Source organism: Lonchura striata, chromosome 6 (genome assembly GCF_046129695.1).
Source record: "Lonchura striata isolate bLonStr1 chromosome 6, bLonStr1.mat, whole genome shotgun sequence".
NCBI classification, from domain to species: Eukaryota; Metazoa; Chordata; class Aves; order Passeriformes; family Estrildidae; genus Lonchura; species Lonchura striata.
In genome coordinates, this window is record NC_134608.1 from 55,679,687 (window position 1) to 55,700,349 (window position 20,663).

Below are 20,663 nucleotides of genomic sequence, written 5' to 3' on the forward strand. Positions count from 1 at the left end.
CAAGGGAGCGGCAGGAAGGGAAGGACACGGAGGGGTCGGCAAGGAAAGGCATGGCTGGGAGGGGAAAAGGCAAAGGAAGGGTAGGCACAGCCAAGCAAGGCCAGGGACAAAAGCTGTAAGCAAGGCAAGGCGGGAGATGGGCATGCAAGGCAATGAAGTGCTAGGGAGCGGTAAGAGGCCAAGGCAAGTCTAGAGTTGGCTTTGTCAGGAAAGCCAAGGGAATAAAAGCTGACAGGAAAACACCAGAAAATTGTGAGAAAGGAAGAAAAGGGGTGTTCCTCTGAGAAGGTGACATGGCTGACAGGCAGGCTGAGGTGCCTTCAACCAACACAGCACGGACAAGAAACAGGAGGAGCTGGAAGCCACTGTGCTTCAGGAAAGTTACGGCCTTTTGCATTTCTGGAATTTGGTGGGATGAATCCCATGACTGGAGTGTCACTACTGAGAGCTACAGCCTGGTCAGAAGATACAGGGGAGGAAGGAGAGATGGAGGGATTGCCCTCTACATCAAGAAGTGGATTCCACATGAGGAGCTGTGTTTGCAGAACAGCCATGAGCAAGTCAAAAGCCTGTAGGTAAGAACCAGTGACCAAGGCAGCCAAGGAGCCCTGTGGATAGTATCTACTACAGGCTGCCTGAAAAAGGGGATCCTGCTGACAAAGGCTTCTTTCTAAAGCTACAGGAAGCATTGTGCTCCTAGGCTTTTGTCCTGCTGGAGGGCTTCAACCACTGTGCAGTGCAGATCCTTTCTTGACAGGTGACTGAAACAGTTCCAGTGACCTTCTCAGTTAAGGTCTGTCACATGCAAAGAAATGTTGCTTTTGGCATCACAAGAAATTAATGCCAGCTGTAGATATGACAAGATCACAAGTCTCTTGCCCACTGAAAATTTTGAAAGAAAGCTGTCTTCAGCAAGATTTAGGATCAAATGCAAAGAGCCGCATGTCTTACCTGATTAATTTTGTAGCCACTATTTCACGTCTTTTGACTCTTAACATGGATAGTCTTAAGCTGTACTTTGTCATCATTTGGTCAGCTCATGAGGTTTTTTAGTTTTTAAAATTGTATTTTCTCAAGGCAGAGAAACTGCAACTATCTATCTTTGAGTAGAGGAGCACATACAAAATGTCAGGGTGAAAGATTACTCATACCAGTGTGAAAAACCCTAATCGGTTGTTTTTTAAAATGTTAAAAGTTTAATAATAATAAAATGGTTATAAAAATAATAATATCATTAGAGTACTAAAGTTTAGAGTTAGGCAATTACAAGACAATATAAAGTAAAGAATTATGGACGTCCAGGTGTTCTCAGACACTAAGTTAAGAAAAGAATGACTTGTGAATAAAGGAATCACCCTTAACCAATACACTTGTTGCATATTTATATATCCTTTATGGTTATGCATACATTCTATTTTAAACAAGAAACTCTGTTTGTTTTATGTTAATTGTTTCCTTTAATCCCTTTAATCTTTGAGTCTGAGTAATGCTTGAAGAAATTAGCTTCTTCTGATAAGAAGCCATAAATTCGTCTCCTTTGGAAGATTTAGGTGTTCTTTGAAGTATCTCATTCCTAAAAAAAAAAAAAACTTCCCCACATACATAGTCTCTATTTTAACATTATGTTAGAACCTAAAACTGTATTTAACACACTACTTAAGAGAATTAATACAGTATAACTTTCTAATATTATGCATATAATATTCATTATAACCTTTGCGAAAAGCCAATCATAAAATATGCATTCTTCACACCAGCAAGGACAAGGAGGTATTGAAGGAGACTGTTGAAGGAGAGGTAAAGTCTTAAATGCTAAAACTGAAGACAGAGCATCACTAAGTCAAATAAAAGATTTGTCTATTTGCTTTTAAACTGATACAAAGCAAGACAAAGTACATTATTAAAACTACTTCAAATCTAGTAAAAAATCTGCTGAGGTGTGCATTAAGACAAAGGTGGAAGTTTACAAGTTACAAATGCTTAAGACACTTCTTGCTAGGGATAGATAGCATTGCATCAGGCAGTTTACTATTCCAACCATTTTTGAAAGATTTGCATCTCAAAAAGATATGGCATATGAATTCTTAAATTAGACCAATAATGACACACACCCAAAAAAGAAAAACATTCTCTCTTCTCCCTTTCTTTTCTGCTTTCTTGTCATAGAGTGTGACTAAGGAGAAACTAAAGAATCCACGAGTGACAGAGCTGATTCCAATCAATCCTCCCTGATGGAGTGATCAAAGGCCAACTGTAGTGGACAAAACAGGGCTTTACCCTCTGAAGTATATTTCATCCTGTTGAGATCAGCACAAACACAAGGGATGAAACCGACTTCCCACGGCTGCCATCCAAGCTATGACACTGTAACTCAGTACCACCTGCACATTTTTTTGCTTGAATCCTTAAAGTAATGATTCTCTCCATCTGCATCCCTTAAAATCAAATTCTGTCAGCTTTTCAGTGTTCAAAAATGAACTAGTTAAGATAGCACTGAGGAAAAAAAGAACAAAATAAACATATTTTATTGTGTAAGTAGATTTGAGATGGAATTACTTAAAGGTAAGTACACATGGACCCCCGACAGAGTTCTCTTTTTACAGTTGCACTTAAGGATTGTACTTCAATTATGGTTACACAGATATCTTCCCCCCCTCCACATTGACTGCCTCTTAATATTAGAACCTAATCTGCCACATAATTACATGAAATAAAACAGTGAGAAATATACTTGAGAATGACTGTTGTTTACAAAAAAGGTAATTTATAGTATACAATTACTGATAAGGTAGAACAAGTGTTCAAAAACTGGACTGCATTACAAAGCACTTCTTCAAACATCAATTTTTTATTATTGCTGTAAGGTACTAACTGATCTGTTCGAGACTAATTTACAGACATTCAGAAAATAGTGCAAAATGCATGCTTTAGAAACCTGGGACATTTCATGCCTTTGTGCTAGCAGCACATGAAAATGGAAGTGATTGGCATTTTTCAGTGTAGGTTAGAAGCATTTAGAGTTTTTATTCTGGTGTACTAACTGATTCTTTGTATTTTTTCTCTTTTTTTCAGGTGATTTTTCATCTTCAAGTTTAGTTCATGGAGGGCTGTGAAACTTATGTAAAGGTAAAAACATGGTGCATAGAATACATATTTACATAAACAGAAAGAAAGAAGTCTGTTAAAATTCCATGGCAATGGAATTGCCCCTAGAAAAGGGTCCTGATCTCTATTAAAGAAAGCATAATTAACAACCTTCACAGTGCAAAACCATACAAGTCTGATGCTAGGTACAGCTTCATATCACTGCATATTTTATATATATATATATATATAACAACCATATATGTATTTAATATTTAATTATTTTGGATAACTCTCCTTACTCCTGCTTCCAGGGCTATACACATCACACTGTCAAATTAAGTAATTTGACTACTAATTCATTTGACTACCAGCTTTCCAAATATTGAATAGTTTGCAAATTGTAACCAGCCAGAAAACATTTTGAACAGATCAGTTACAATCAGACACAGTCAAAGTCTGAATTAAGTAGTCTTCTCTTTTGAGACAGAACTTGGTGAAGAATGTGTAAGTATACTTTAAGTAACTGAATTTCATGAGACCTTTTAGTAAAACCCCAAAAATTACTCTGGAAGAGAATACCTGAAAGCTTGTCTCTGTTTCTGCTGCTTTCAAAGGAGATGTTGAATCATTATGATTTCCCAAATATGTCTTGGCAACTGTCAATAGAAATGTCAGAGATAACTACTTCATATTTTTTCAAAAAATATTCTGTTTTCAAAAAAAAAACAAAAAACAAAAACCCCAAAATATCCAAAAATCCCAATTTGGGTCTTCTTTTAAGCCTACTTGATGAAACGGAACAAAATTTTCATAGCTAAGCTTATCCCAGACTCCCATCATCCCTGTAACAATCTTCAACAATAGTCTTGTGACAGCAAGTTTAACAACTTGATACTTATCCAGCTTTTTTTCTTCATCTCATCACCAATAGTGAAGTTTACTTCTACAGTGGTCCTAGGGAACAGAAAATGAATTACAAGTGTCTTTTATGGGTGAGGAAATAGTAACAAACAGTAGAAAATCAGCATTACAGTTAGAACTTCTCTATTACTATTCTCTTGGCTATACTCTGGATCTCTTAGGTATAATAATCCCTGAATAGGAATATAAAGTCACTGAATGGAGAAGTCAGGTGACTCTCAAGGCAGAAAATCTTATTGCATTAATTGCTGTCATTTTATTCAAGAAATAATGTTGTATTCTTTGTCAATATGCTTTTTAATATCTGGGAAAACAGAGTTGCACAGCATAAATAAAATTAATTACAAAGTGGATTTTTGAACTGAGGAAATCTTCAGATATGAAACCAGAGATTTACTCAACACTGAAAATTCTACTGTACTTAAATCCAAGTCCCTTCAGGAGTAGGAGTAAGGATGCCATAAGAAAAGGAGTTCAAAGATGAAATACAGTCAAATATTCATAATACTTGGTCATTGGTCTAAAATGAGTTCACACTGGAATTTCTCTACTTGTTTTGCTATTAAAAGTGACACATTTAAATGGAGTGAAAATGACAAGGGTTTTTTAAAGTTTTAAGTCATCAAGACTCTTTCCAGTGTAACAGTGGGAGGGGTTTAGTCATGTTTAAGCTACAGAAGGCAGCCTCTCAGATGATGCAGATGGATTTGATGTGGGGAACTCTTTTTCATATTTTCCCACTCTAGACAGTAGAAATAAAAATTGGATTACTGTAGGGAATAACCAAGGCAGTATTGATTAAAACAAAGTCTATTGATAAAGCACCTACTCCTTTTATGACAGAAAATCAAACAAAACATCAAACAAACGTGGTTTATGTCTTAGATAAGACTAAAAAGGCAGATGACAGAGTAGCAATTTTTTTTAGTCTTGTAATACTTCAAAACCTTATACATGTGGTCCTGTCAAAACTTCCATTTAAATTATTCACTCCTAATCTAGATTTTAAAAATATATATATATATTATTTATATTATTATATTTATTTATATTATTATATTTAGGTGACTTCTAGGTGTGTGGTTTGAGGACAAAAGATACTATAGGTCCAACAATCAAATAGTATTGCAAAATGTGTAATGAAGAGGATAGAAATAATGCTAATTACATATGATAATTTACATATCCAGAATTTTCTCTGACTGTACCTACTAGAACATGAAATCAGGTGACCTATTTCACCAACATAATTTGTAGGAGATAGGAAGCAAAAACTATTAATTGTATTAATAAAGCTAAAGGTCAACTTCTTAAGACATATGCAAAGGAAAAAAAAAAAAAAAAGTCTGCTTTAGAGAAAATAAAAGTGAACAATAAAACAATGCTGTATGAGTGAGTAGTCTTGCATACTCTTTTCATAGGTCAGATAACAAAGGCTATCTTGATAGGAAAAGAGCAATAAAGAATTATGTCTGTATTATTTCACATTTGTTCACTCAGAGATCTTTTCCTTTTAGTAGCACACCATATGGATCACTGTTGTAGAAAGATAGGGACTTTTTCTTAAGGATTTCTTTATCATGTTAAAGCATAACATATTCATTATTGACTCCTTGTCACTGTGAAACAATGTATATGATTACCAAATAAATTACAGCTTGAACAACAACAGTTCAATAGCCAGGACTGTAACCAGCTCCTGTGGACGAGGTGCAAACACACACACACAGAGGGCTGGGTTTAACAGAACACAAACTGAATCCCACACACATATGACCTCAGGCATATATATATATGTATATATATATATATATAAAAATAAATACATACATATACATACACCCCCACACTCCCACGTGTGTATTTGTGTTTTTATATGTCTATATCTATATGCATATATAAACACATAAATATGCAAACACACATAACACATATATCTTTGTGTCCCTCAGCTAAAGACAGACAAAGAAAGCAAAATATTAAACTTCTGTTATTGTTGTTAGTTCCCTCTATGCTAAACAGTGGATTGTTTTGTATGTTTGTCTGTGTGACTCTCTTTCTGTCTGACAGATTCCCTCCCATGAGAGGTACACTGATTACAAAAGGACAGAATGAGAGCTTGACGTGGCAGAAACTATCAAAAAAGCAAAAACTATTTGCTGTGTTGCTTTCCTCAGCTTAGCATGCAGCCCAATTAACAAATTATCTGTGTGTGAAATTATGGCTATAAAATCTGCATATTGATTGGTAATGTATACAAAATTTGGGAAGTTATGGTATTCAACTGTCCTAGTAAATAACACTGCAAAGCTGGAGAGCTTCACAGCTGGATGTATAAATGACAAAGGTGGATAAACGAAGGGTGCATCTTTATTAAAAAAACTTTAACAAGCCAGTCAGAACTCAGCATGTCCAGTGGCTATTAAATCATGCAACTTTATCTGCGAACAGCTGAACAGTGTAAATATAAGTATTTTCTACTGCATCAACTCAGCAAATCAGAACTGGCTTTATGGTCAAAAATATCATAACAATTTAAGGTCAAATAATCAATTCACAAGCGAACAGGAAATCAAGTTTAAATAAGTGGTATTATAACAGGTTTTGCAGTTAGAAAATAATTCTGCTGCTCCTAAAGAGCATCATCCAGATTTAGCTGACCAGACATTGGAGTTTCCGTGTTCCTGTGCATCACTGCTCCTCTTGGCTTCATAGGGCACAAAAAGCAGATAGGGAGGTTGTTTGTAAAGCACGATGGAGGAGAAAGTACTGAGTTAATTCTGAAGAAAATAAACCAGATACAGGAGAAACGAATGGTGTGGTTAGGTCAACTGACAAACTAGTTATCTTAGTTGTCAGGTTAGGTTCATTGTTTACTCAAAGACACGTTTTATCAGATTTGCTCATGAATTTGTTACAGATCTGTACTGGGAGCTGCTTTAATCACTGTTTAGAAGAAAGATACAGAGCAAGAAGTATGTGAAATGTGCATATACCTTCTCAGAAGACACCTCTGCAGTTTTTCATACACTTTTCCTGTTTTAGATCAGTGTGCTAAGGGGATGGTTAAACTCAGATGATGTAATTTCTTATGACCTTCCTCTTCTCTTCCTAGTCCTCATTTACAGAATCAAATTTACTTTAAGGATTTTATTAGCTTGAAATTTCCTTATAAAAATGGTTCTTTTTTTCTCTTATTACACCCTTTGGAAAACAATTGGAGAGTGTAATTTGACCAAAGCTCTGAAACTGATTTAAGAAAATAAAGCAAAATGCTGTCGTTGCTTAGAAATGTATACAATTTTGGCTCCAATACTGAATATCCTTTGTCGTTGAATGATTAATGAACATATAGTGTTTTTCTACTGCAGGATATTAAGGCAGTAAAGAAAAAGCACTGCCACTTCTATTTATCAGAGAAGATTCTGTAAGGACAAAGCAAAAAATGTAATATGACAACAGAGAACAAAGAATAATTTTATAAATTCTTTGATGTTTTAGCAATACCAAGTAGGTGGTTTAAAATTATATGTTATATGCGTAAGAATTATGTGACATGAAAATGCAATTAAGTAAATGATGGTGTAAAAGCCAAAATCCCAAAAGCTTTTGGGAAGACAGAAAAAGGAAGGGATACAGGGGAAAAAGCTCTGCAGAACTCTGGTTCTGCACAGAGACTTTCAGGAGTCAGACATAGGGAAGCATCTCTGGATACGGCTAAGGAAAAGAAGTATTGACAAGATGCCTCTAATAAAGTACAAATAATCAAAAGAATGGAAACTTCTACAACAATACTGAAGGTAATTTTTTTTTTTTGGGGGGGGGGGTTTGATGAGTTTCAGATCCTGTATCACAGGATATTCTACCTATTTCTGGCTATTACTGGTCCTAGGCCAAATTTCATTACAGGTAAATATCAGCAATATCTAATTTCCAAATTTGCTACTCTGTATCGCATTTGCCAATAAATTTTCATTTTTGTATTTCAGTATTTGTTCTAATGTAAACAACACTAATTACTCTGAACAGGCATAAGCCCCATAAATACAAAATTGCAGAAAGATCACAACTTTAAGACAGAGATGCTTAGCCATACAGACTTAACAATACCAGTGGGAACCAACAGCTAACCATTTTGCTTTATTTTTTGCCTCAGTATCTATAAGATTGCATATTCTTCTCTAGTTAGTCTTCACTACCTTAATTCTTTCTAAATAGAAATCTCATTTTGTTTATCAGAGACACAATAAAAGATCTTTGTAAAGTTCTGCGAAAGGATTACTGAAATATTAGGTTTCTAAGCAACACAGTTTTTAGTACATCTTCACTAATTTTTCTTTAAAATGCTGCATTACAACCTTAACCATCCAACCTTAATCTTCCTTCATTTGAATGTAAGAAGCTGTAAAAACTTCAGAAAAAATTACACACAGTCAAGCAATGAAAAAAACAATTAAAAATCTTCCTAAGTGTTGCATTTGCTCTAAGTAACAGTGTTCACAGGTACAAATTGCAGCTTTGAATTACTTAAGTAATACGATCCTTTGGGTATAAATTCCTTCCAGTTCTTTCAGAACTTAAAGTGGTATTTCTAATGCCAATATATGAAGGCTAATTGTGGAAAGAACATTTTTATTTCAGTTCTCAAAGCTAATAATTTGAACTCTTCCTTGTGTCTTTCTTTCTCTCTATGTTAATGTGAGATGATGATGAAGAAAAGGTTGTTGGACCAATGTCATCACCTGCACTATTTTTATGGCCATTTTAGCCTATGTTAAGATGGACAGTGTGTCTGTCTGCTGACGGACTGAACAGTTGCTGACTGACTAAACAGTTAAAAATACGAGCTGTTAGAAGGACAAAAAACAACCACCTAAATAACTAAACCACCATCTCAATAACTACAACCTTGATTTTATGGAAGGGTGAATCTTTTAGGTGTCTTTCCTTGCAGTACGTGATACAGAAATTAAATACTGGTTTGACTTTTGAAATATATTACCAGTTATTTTCTTTTTCTTTCTCTTTTAATGTATCCACTTCTGTATAAAAGAGCTGTTTAAAATTTCTGATGCAAGTATTTAGCCTAAATTGTTTCAGTCTCAACTGAAAGTATTCTACTATTTCATCAAGCCTTAAACAACTTTTCCAAGCAATAACTAACCTCTAATCATAATCTAAATGGAGTTCACTCCAACTTCACAGTTTTACAAGTTTTTCTTCCCCTTTAAATTTCATTAATAACTGAAGTTTCCTTTACTTTTAGGTATTAAGAAATGTGCAACAGCAAAGTATGCACTCATATGGATTTTCGTAATTTCTCCTTGTTCTGTAGAGGATGTGGTAGAAGGGAGGTAACTTATAACTCAACAAACTCGTAACACTTTTGCAATAAATGGATGCTATATAATTTTTTAAAAATTTATTGTATATTGAATTATCTAAGATCTGTTTTCCAGAATTTTCTTCACTAACAGCAAGCTACTCATTTTCCTCCGTAAGATTTTATCTCGAGATATATCAATATTTTCAATATATATTGAACATTCGATATATATATATTTCACCTGCAAATTAGAGTAGCACTATACTTTTTGAACGATTGAGCAGAAAGTCCTCAACAGTCAGAGCAGACTCTCACAACAAAATCTGTCTCGCTCATTTTCTCTGTTTTTTTTCCTGTTCTATTTGTATCTTTATAATTTCAGCCACAATACATGTATTTGAGATTTCTGTTAAGAGTTCACACCACGCTGTTTGATTGAGTGTATTGGCTCAGTAAAAGCACCAGATTTAGCTTTCTGTCAGAACTGTCATAAGAAAAACACAGCTTACAGTTTTTCTAGACTGGCAGTGAACAGTATCACATTATTTCATCTATTATGCTGTCATGTCTTACATCTCCCCAAAGGCTTTGCTTTGTTAAACAAAACATCTGTGAAGGCTGTGCCTAATTATTAGAAGTAAATAAATTAGTAATAAATATAATGATATGTAAACAAGGGTTTTTCATCTCACTATAACATAGGCAACACTTCAACCAGTAACAAATAAATTTTTGAAATGGTTAAACATCAAACATAATTTTCCAGCACTGCTCTTCCTGCAACAGCTTTACCAGTTCTATTAGGCAGTTTTTAAAAAAAAATCCTTGATAATATATATGCACAGATTGACAGCAAAGAGCATTTGCTCCTCAGCACTTTAATACAGAACATAGCAGGCTTATAAAATATCTCTATCATCTTGAATAGGAAAAGTCTCATTGACAGTTGCCTACAGCATTCATGTTTTCATACAGCCTAGGTTAGGCCTTGTTTTTCAGGTGAGCTAATCTTACATCTTGAGAATCACACTCCTGGGTGCTTTGATTTTCTTCCTTTTTCAAGGCCACAGGAAAATTCTTTTTCTCTGCTGAGACATTTTGCCAGACCTGAAAAATAAAAATATAAAATAATAATTTAAAAACATTTATATAATTGAGATAAAGTACCAAATAAGTCACATGTGGAAATTGAGGATAACAATGAAAAACCAAGAGGTCATATACTGCAAACTGTTAACTACTTTATATACTGCATTTTCAGCAAATTTTATACAGTTTTTGTTACAGCACTCCCTTGTAAATGATTACTTCCATATACATTATCAAGATATTCTAAATGCCAAAGGAGGGGAAAAAAAGCCTTTTCAGAACACATATTCCTGTGACATTTGTGGATTCTGGGAAAGACTGAGGCTGTGAGTTGACGTGTTTATGAACTGCTTTAGCTTACTTTAGCCGTCCACAGCCTCTCTGCTGGGACCTCCCAAGCTGCAGGCTGGCAAAACATTTTCCTTTTCATGCCTTTCTCTCCTTACACACAAAATGGGCTGCTGTACAGGAAAGGCAATCAAATATCATTTTATAAGCAGTGAACTTCCTTCCACTGAATTGCTGCTTGTTCAAGCATTATTTTCTGTATTTCCTGAAACTTTTAAGATTCAAAAGGACAAAAAAAAAAAAATGAGGACATGCACTGAAACTATCCTGAAAGCATCAAATTGTCTGCAAGACAAATTGAAACTCTTCATTCTGTAAAGGGAAGTTAAAACTTCAGACACCAGTTTTGAAACCTTTCTCATGTAACTTATACTGCATTGAATTACTAAATAATATAAATGATGATCAGAAATTATGAACAGGACAAACCAAACTAAGCAGGTCACTATTTACAATTTAGCTTGAACCATGAAAAACAGCTCAACTCATAGTTGAAAAAAAATAGTTCGGATAGTGAACTATTAGTCTCTGAACTAATAGTCTCTGATTAACAGCTCTCCAATGAGGATTTGTTAGTTTTATAGAGCAACTGACTATGGGAGGAAGTAATGTGGAAATAAACAAATTAACAGATCAACATAAATAATTGTTTTGTTAAATAAATGCCATTTAATACCTGTATTGAGCGACCTGTCTGTTTGGACTGAAAGAAATTACAGTTCTTCAAATCTAAATTTCTTCCCATTGAATAAAAGAAGTGTATGTTCAATAAATTATAAAACCTATGTTCACTTGATTTCTTGACTACCTGACATAGTGAAATCCCATGAGATGCCAGCAAAACCAGACAGCTTTAAGCCCTACTGACTGAGGAGAATAAATGCCTATGTATAGTACTTCTTATGTATAGTATACTTATGTATAGTATAGTATGCACAGTACTTATTTCAGAATTTGATTCTTGCTTAAGATTGTACCTTAACAAATGATACAGAATTTCGCAGTGTGTTGTACTCATTTCTACAGAATAAGGGGAAGTTTGAGATTTTAGGTAAGTTATTAAAATATTGAGTCCAAGTGTCACATTTTCAGGTGTTTAAAGCATTTCATATTTCTAAGAAATTGGAAAATGGGAAAATTTCCAACTGTCTCCTGTTTAATCTTCAAAAGATTGAAGTCCATTATTACATACTAGAACTCCTCTCTCCCAAAACAAAAGACAAGATTTTATGAGGTTTTTCAATTTCTATAGTATTGCCTTAGCCAGTAAGATCAGATTCTGTAACAAACTATTAAAATCACTTACCAGAGCTGCACTGCACAGACACCAGCCAAACCTGGGACCAGTGAATGGGACTGCTTCATTCCCTCCATTTTCTAATTAATGGACATTGCATCCCTTCATCTAGCACACAGCCATCATCTCCAATTACTTTTCATACTGTTACCCTAAGGTGACACTGATCTGCATGTCTTAAGTTCAAGGTTAAAGCACCACCACACTTCTCACAAAGGCCAAAGGAGGAAAGCAGAATAAGAGGGCAAGATCCTGGCTGGGTCCCTGTCATGGTTTGACTCGGGCCAAATGCCAGGCCCCAGGAAAGTAATTCACTTACCCCCTCCTGCTACCTGCACAGAGGAAAGAGAAAAAAATTAACAAAGGGCTCATGAATTGAGATAAGGATTGGGAGAAAAACACCCTAAGGGCAAAACATGTTCACATTTAAATGTATAAAGTAAATTTATTATTAAGAGAGTCAAAGAAGAATAATGAAAATTAAAAGAAGCCTTTAATACACCTTTTTTTCTTCCCAGCCCCTCCCTCCTTCCCAATGGCAGCAAGAGAGACAGCATGTGGGGATTTTGGCCAGTTTGTCATTCGAGATCTTCTACTTGCTTATGTAGTCTTTTCTCTGCTATGCTCCCATGGGCAAACAGTCTTCCCACAACTGCTGTGATGTGGGTCAGTCGTCCACAGTCTTCTAAGGATAGGCTGCTCTAGTCTGGAAGCAGATGCCCTCTGTCTCTATCCCTGGAGTAGGGGCACTCTCTCTCCATTTGGTCTCCCACTGGATCACAGCTTTCTCTGGCATCTACCTGCTCCAACATGAGCATTTTCCCACACAGGCTGCAAGCAGATCTCTGCATTCCCTGTGGACTTCATACATTTCAGGGGGCCAGCTTATTTCACCATAGACCTCACTGCAGCTTGCAGAGGAATCTCAGCTCCAATGCTTGGAGCACCTCTTCCCCCTCTTTCTTTTCCACTGACCTTGGAGTGGCCATGTTATTTTTCCCTCTTAAGTCCTCACTTCCTCCTCTTCTCTGGCTAGAAGAAAAACTGCTGCTCATAGGTACCACTGCAAACAAGTTCCATTAATTCAAAGACTCCTGCAGGATCTAGGTTCCATGCTGGGGAGTCACTTGCTGTGTTTTCAGCGTTGGCCACCACGTGGGCAGAGGCAGCCTCTCCTCATGCGTGGCACCAGGAGGGAGAAGCTTGCCCTGCTGCAGCGTGGCTGCTGGGGCTGCCAGGCAGGCAAGGCTTGCTGCAGGCTGCACCACGACGGAGGCAGCCATGGTGCACCCCTGCACCAGGGGTGAGCGCTGGCAGAGGTGCCGTGCCGCTCCTGGGAAAAACTGACCTTGTGCTGTTTTGATTTTCTTAAATACCTTATCTCAGAGGCATTACCAACCTTTCTAACTGGGCCAGCAGCGTGCCCATCTTCAGAGCCATCAGAGATTGGCTCTGTTGGACATGGTGGAAGCGCCCAGCAGCTTCTCGCAGCATCAACCCCTGTGGGACCCCCCCTCCCCCTGCAATTACCAAAAGCCCAAGCTGTGCCAAATCAACACAGCCCCTTGAATCTGAGTTCTGGCCAAAACACCAGAGGGCATACTGCATCTACTTATGCAGTTTTATTCTGAAAAATTTTAGGACTAACACTGACTATTTACAAGAAAAAAAAGTTTAGAGACCTATATACTTGCTGATGATGTGTCAGTCTTACAGGAAGACTTTGCAGACAGGATGCTTTATTATTAAAAATAACCTCTCATATAAAAATGAATATGCTATTACTTATCTGAGTGAAGCCTATTTACTAGAACAACGCCTTACATAATAAAAGTGACATCAAGTTTTCCATAGTGAAATTGTTTGGATAAAGATTATGAGCGCCTTCCCAATTTACTTAAAGCTTTCTAAACTGTAATCAAATCTTTTCAGTATGGGATTTCAAATGCAAATATTTTTTCCAGGCACACAAAATCTTCTATCTTGTTTTTCTCTTTGAAATAATTGAGAAGCATCGTCATGGTGAGACCTTACAAGCTTGACTAAAACCCAAGCTTTGCATTTCAGATCCTTGAAATAATTGTGCTTGCAGAGGAAACTGGTCTGTTGATGACTGCTTTGCTTGCAGCAAAACTTGCATACAATTGCTACAATACTTGAAGGGAAGCAAACTAAACTCCAAAGTTTGCAGTGGAATAAATAATACCCCACTTCTCCTTCATGCCCTTGAAGTAACCTTCAGTTATGCTTGATATATTTTTCATTTCTAATACCAAACAGCTTTTCTCCTCAAAGGGTGCACTATTGTTACAATACCTTCATCTTCACTGCTAAATAAAACTGCAAAATTAGGTCAACTGAATCCCATCTTTCAGAAGATTTTAAAACTTTGCTATATAGCTCAAATATTTGCCATATTATAAATAGTCTTACTGGCTCTTTCTACTCACATGACTTTTTGGCATAACAACACAATCCTTACTGTGTAGCCAGCAGTTTTTCATGTGAGATGCTGGAGTGCTAGGAACAGGACTTGCCAGACAACCTGCCAACACAATATGGGTCACATCAATGCAATTTTTCCCTATTACTCAGACAGCCACAGATTAATCTTTTCTACACTAAGGTTTCTAGTGATAATCAATTTCCACATTAACAACAAAAAAAAAATTATGTGCACTCATACTGATCTAACAGAGGGATTGCACAGCATTTTCAACGTAAGCAAACAAATTAAGCAGTTTCTGGCAGAGTGCAAGTTCATGATACCTGAGGACCAAAAAAACCCCAGTTCACGATGGCCATGATGGCTTTCCTCTAATGATGGGTAATGTCTTGATATGCCCATTTTTATGAACTTATACTAAAATCATGGAGTTTGTCCAGAAACACATTTTTTACTACTGATGCTTTCACGGACCCAAACTGCAAACATTCAAAAACTACCCAGAAAACACTTGCCAGCGTGTCTCTGGTGTGCCAGCTGCCCCTGTCTGCACTTTGTGGTATCTGTTTGGCATGAGGAGTAATGCCAGTCTGAGAGATCTCCCTGCACAGGGGTTGCTCCTCTTTACTGACCTCCACCAAGATTACTAACCCGATGGTCTGCCAAGAGGCTAAAAATAAGGAACAGCTTAGGCAGGGGTCATCCCCACTTCTCAGTGCACTCAGTTTTGTATTCTTCTGGGACATATCTTATTCTTTTGAGACAGAAGTGGCTTTTGTCATGTCTAGGAGGTCACAGGTTGCTGCGATTTGTAGCACTTAAAGAGCCAGAAATGTCACCTTTCCAAAGTCAGTTCTGACTGCTCCTGGAAACCACGTCTGTACATTGCACATACACACACAGGCCAGCTGCCACATTAATGCCTCATATATTAATTTTGGCCAAGGAAAAGGTGCTTAACCTATAACCTTTTCCTTCAACTCTTCTTTTTGGAGTAGCATCATTTGCAATTACAAAAGTTCACATAATTTTGAAGTGCATTATAGACTTTGGAGTTATCCTCTTAGCCCTACAAGTTTCATGGAATCATAGACTGGTTTGGTTTGGACAGGACCTTAAAGAACACCTTATTCCAAATTAGAGACATTGTAAAGTAATTGAGTATCTAGTATAGCTTTCCACAACAGAATTCACAGACAAATATGTAATTGATATGTATATATTGATATATAAAAAGAAAAATTGTATTTTTTTTCTTTGCATCCTGATAAAAAAATCTTCCACAGTAACTCCCATGCAAAAATAAATGAGAAGTCAATATAAACAACAATAATAAATAATAAAATGACATATTTCCATAAGTGAAGGTCACTGGATATGTATAGATATATATTTGGCATGCTTTAGAGTAGAGATAATTAGCTTTTCTCCATTGCATTGTCAATATTATTCAGTAAGTGGGAGAGACATACTTTAGTTTTTATATCTATTTAATGCACATCTACAGAGATATAATTTTATAAGACAATTCATAAATGACTGAAAAGCCTATAATGTACAAGATCTTTAAACTTCTACATACTGAAAGTAAGCATGTTTGTCGTTATAGTTATTTCCTTCTTATTCCAATTTTCACTGTATTCAGCTATCTTGAATGTGGAAAATAGCTGCGTACTTTTATGCCAACACACAGCATTGAGTACGGGTCTAAATTTTGCAAATATTCTAGAACAACTCTACTCCAATTAGAAGTGGAAATTGTTAGGATATATTCAACATGGATCACATTTCATTTTCTTCATATTTCACAGACATTTGTATTGGTTATAAAAGAGTTTCTCCAAGATTAACATCCACAATGATCTCAAATAGCTAAACATCCATCAAAGTGAAAGGACTTTTCTTTTAAATAGATCATCTGGGATGACAGATGAAATATTTAGATGTAAATTTCCTGAATAATTCTTTTCATCTACAAGTGCAGAATTTCTCCTCATACATACAACTGCCTCATATTATGTTAGACATTATATACATTATTAATTTACATTTTTACTGTCTAAGTCTTCTGGAGTGAAAAAAAAAAAAAAAAACTATTCTAAAAGAAAAAAAAAAAAGTTTTGTTTGTCAAGAGCCAGGGAAGATACTGAAGTTTTCAAATACTCTTTTTAGTATTTCCTACATAATAGGTCTTCTACTAACAGTCTCCTTGGGGGAAAAAACTAGTTCCTAATCACCTCAAAGCAGGGGATCTCATGGCTAAGTGAACATCCCTTCTATATGAAAGCTAGCACATACAGAAAGGATGAACTATCCCTGGACTACAGCGAGCTGGAGGATGTCAGTCTGTCAGAGCCCAGAGCTTTGCATCCTTTCCAAGCAGTCCAGCGTGACATGCAGCAAACTCACAAACGTGCTCAAAGATAAGAAAGTACCACAGAAACAGAAGATTAAAAATAATAACAGGACACCTTCCACTAGTAATATACAGAATGTATTTGAATTTACAGTATGCAGTGGAAGTCAATTAACTATTCTCAGGCAGCTAGTGTTTAGGGTGACCCCCAAATGCCTCCAGGATAGCAAGGGGCTGGTAAAGGAGAAAAGACTCCCAAGAGAGGAATGCAATTCTAAAAATGCCTGCCTACACATACAAAGAAGTTCCATGTGTTTGTTACTGTGAACTGAATTCTGCTGTTTTTTTCTAATACACTTAGTTTGAAAGCATTGCATATTTGAGATAATTTCAGTTTTCTAATAGAACCTTAAACCAACACTTTCAGTTGCCTCACTTCCTTGGAACAACTGCAGTTTCTTATTTGTATTTTCATGCAGCTGAGACTGTGAAAGCCCCTGTGAAGATGTATATATACAACCATCTTTTTCTGTATCAATAAGAACATCTCAATGATTCATTGTACCTCAGTTTTCAACAGAGTCAGAATGATGTATTTAGTTCTATTCAACTGCCAAAACAAAAGAGAGACTATCTAAGTCACATGCCTAGACAAAAATAAACAAAAGGAAACAAATCAAAGTTCTGGTGAGATTATACAAGAGAAAGAGATAACATTACTTAACTGAAAACAGAATTTAGAAATACTTTTTCCTTGTATTAACTTTGTGGAATAATAAATAATTTTATTAAACTGTGGACAAAACATCATCATCTTCTTATTGCATAGCATATATTGGTATGAAATGTATGAGACAATGAAAACCTGAAATTATTTGAGTCAGTTGTTGAGGTTGGCTGTTCAGGAAAGTTCTCGCTGAATAGAACCCCACAAGTCACACAGTTTTGTAGCCTAGTGAGATTAAACATTTACAGCCCAAATTGTATTTTAATCAATCATTGCTAGCAAAAAATAATCCAAGTTGTTCTAAGTAGTGCTTAGTACACACATACTTAAAGCATGCCTCTTTACTACTTAAAAATAAACCAAGGAAAGAAAAGAAATAATTTAAAGTGTGGATTGATACAATGTGCTGGTAAGAGAACTAACCTGTAAAAGTCTGTAATTTATTGACAGCCTACCTTGGAGGATATTCAGGTATGTGCTGTGTACAAGGCAGTTCTACTGCTACACACTTTTGGGCAGTTACCAGAAATATTCTTAATAAAAAAAGACATTTTTAGTTTTCTGCAGATAACAGAACTGAGATCTGCAGCAACATACATGTGGAAGTATTCTAATACAAGAAAAATTACTGAAATTTGCGAACAGATGCTATTTCAATATTACTTGAAATTCCATAACATCACTACAAAATGTGGCTATTCATCTTTATGGGTCACTGAACATTAAAATTTTCCAAATGATACCATTTACAAGAGCACCTGTGCCCCGTAATTTGCATCTTCCAAAATTCTCATTTATTACCTGTAGTAATTAGGCTATTGTTTACCTGCTCTGTTTTTGTAGAGGATGTAATTGCAAAGTGAATTTAAAGCACACTTGGCTTATCATTCAGCCAAAACCCAAACAAGCTTTCCTTTGCTAAAAATAGCCTAAATTATTCTTCATGTAGCAAATTCAATCAAAAAATGCTAATATAAATACCAGATTAAAATTTGTACATAGGTAAGAATCTGTAAAATGAGTCCATGGAAATAGAAATTACATCTTGTAAGCAATACAAGATTCCAGTCTTACCATCAGCAACATTTTATTCCATAAGAGCAACCAGTGAAACTGGTGAAATTCTTGCTTTTTATGATCATCTGTAATGAGGCAGGTGTTCCCACAGCCACCTACAGCTTCTGTCTCACTTTAATCATTTGGCTGATATTTAAAGAGGAGAAAAGTATCTCTTGAAACGCATCTATATTTTGAATATATACCAAGATATGAAAGCTTGTGCCTTAAAAAACAACTAAATTATGTAATTATAATTCATATAATCCAGTTCAAAAATTTAACCAAGTCCTATTAGACCTCTACTACTCTGTAGGTAGATGATACTACGTTACACATCAGGAGTTTTCTGTCTTAAATAGGTAAAAGAAATGCTCTATTGCTGCTCAGTTTGCATTCTTTGAAGTCAGCAGGGCTAATGAGAAAAATATTTGTCAAAAGCCAGTGCTGCTTCTAATGATGTAGCAATGTGTGATCTGAATACATATCATGGATTTGGAGGAGACTTACTGCTGTGGGAAAGCTGTCGATGACACACTGGGGGTTTGGTCCTTAAAGTCTAAGCACAAGCACAGCAATTTCAGTGGAAGCTGAGAAGGCTCACTGCCTTCACAAAAAAGGAAGGGCTTCCTGTAAGACTTTCCTCGCCTCTATTGATTTAATCCCCAAATGCAGCATTTTTCTGTGACATTTCTGTTCTGACATTTTCCTGAGATTAATTTTCCATCTGGCACATGCTTCAAAGAAAATGTTTGTGTAGCATTACAGGATTGGAGTCCTGAGTTCAGGTCTCATGGCACTACAGTTGGGCCACTTGTTTATCATAAAGTTATGCCATGGTCGTTTTTAGAACTAATCTGATAGTGTGTTGCTAAGGTCCATGGGCATCATTTGCATAAGTATCTTAAGAGAACAGGGTCCTAAACCCTTTTATTTATGTTGTATAGGCATGCATATGCTGTTGGATGTATTTAAGAGCATAGACATACCATTCCTAAATTGCTTTCAAGGCACTTTACTGTAGCAAATATACTTGAGCCTATAATACCAAGATAAATGGAAAAATAGAAAAGTAGACCTCTAAATGGCAAGGAAGGAATTACATTTATTACTGAAGGGTCTATGTAACTCACCCAGAAATATGACTGGATTTGCCACACAACATATCAAGAGCTTCTTGAATTACTGTTCTTTCAAAGGACTTTGTAATAAACTTTTGTCATGCATATCATTAATCCTTTCTATTTAAATTATGAAATTTTAATTTGTTGTTTTCCTCAGTCAAACAAAAAATTGGGGCAACTTGAGAAATAACTGGCTTTGTGTGTAGCAAAAGCTGCATCCACTTTTGATGCCCTGTAGTTATTTAATGGTTCAGTTCTGTGTAATATTATCTTTGCTACAGATCTGATAAAAAAACACTTAGATATATTTCTTTAGATAATATTTCTTTAAAGGCAGGATAGCTCTACTATGTTTTTCTGTCTGACAGTAGCGAAAGCGTCCTTCAAGTCTCATTTCTGAATATAAACTTCAGATTTCAGGGTCTTCTGTTACTGTCTAGTAATAGATTACACCATTTTTTTTGTTCAGGAGATCTTGCTAAGTATAAAAATTTATCTGAAAATATTTTCCCCAATATACCTTGACTACTGTAGTCCTGAATATGCAACAAGACTGCAGAGTCCCCTACAGCTACTCCCAGTACTTGGAGAACACTCCCACTGTTGATATTATACTTTCTCCCTACTTACACTGCCACCTGCAAGCACCAACCCACATGCATAAGCAATTTAGCAGTCAGAATAGCTGAATAATTACAAAGATAGATATAGGGCACTGTGTAACAGACCTATGCAAATCAGAGCCTTGGGATAGCTGAAAATTCATCACCTAGATAGTGCTACTCATTAAAATAAACAAAATGAAGCAAAACCCCACCCCCCAACCAACCTTCCAAAACCCCAGATAAGAAGGACAAGATAGCAGAAAGCATATAAGGAAAAGGGC

At 35.9% G+C, this 20,663-nt stretch overlaps 1 protein-coding gene across 2 annotated transcripts in view; it reads right to left on the reverse strand.

Moving 5' to 3' along the window:
• Positions 1-1,173: 1,173 nt before the first annotated feature.
• Positions 1,174-20,663, reverse strand: part of LUZP2 (leucine zipper protein 2) — a 117,643-nt gene continuing 98,153 nt past the window's right edge. The window contains exons 10-12 of one of the 2 annotated variants that reach the window (XM_077784367.1): positions 10,349-10,441; positions 3,667-4,041; positions 1,174-2,493 (exon numbers count right to left, since the gene is read on the reverse strand). In XM_077784367.1, coding sequence (XP_077640493.1) covers positions 4,009-4,041; positions 10,349-10,441 — 126 coding nt within the window. In that variant the 3' untranslated portion in view covers positions 1,174-2,493; positions 3,667-4,008. Of the gene's footprint in view, positions 2,494-3,666; positions 4,042-4,239; positions 10,442-20,663 lie in introns of those variants that run through there. The other variant, XM_077784368.1, reaches the window with a different exon arrangement.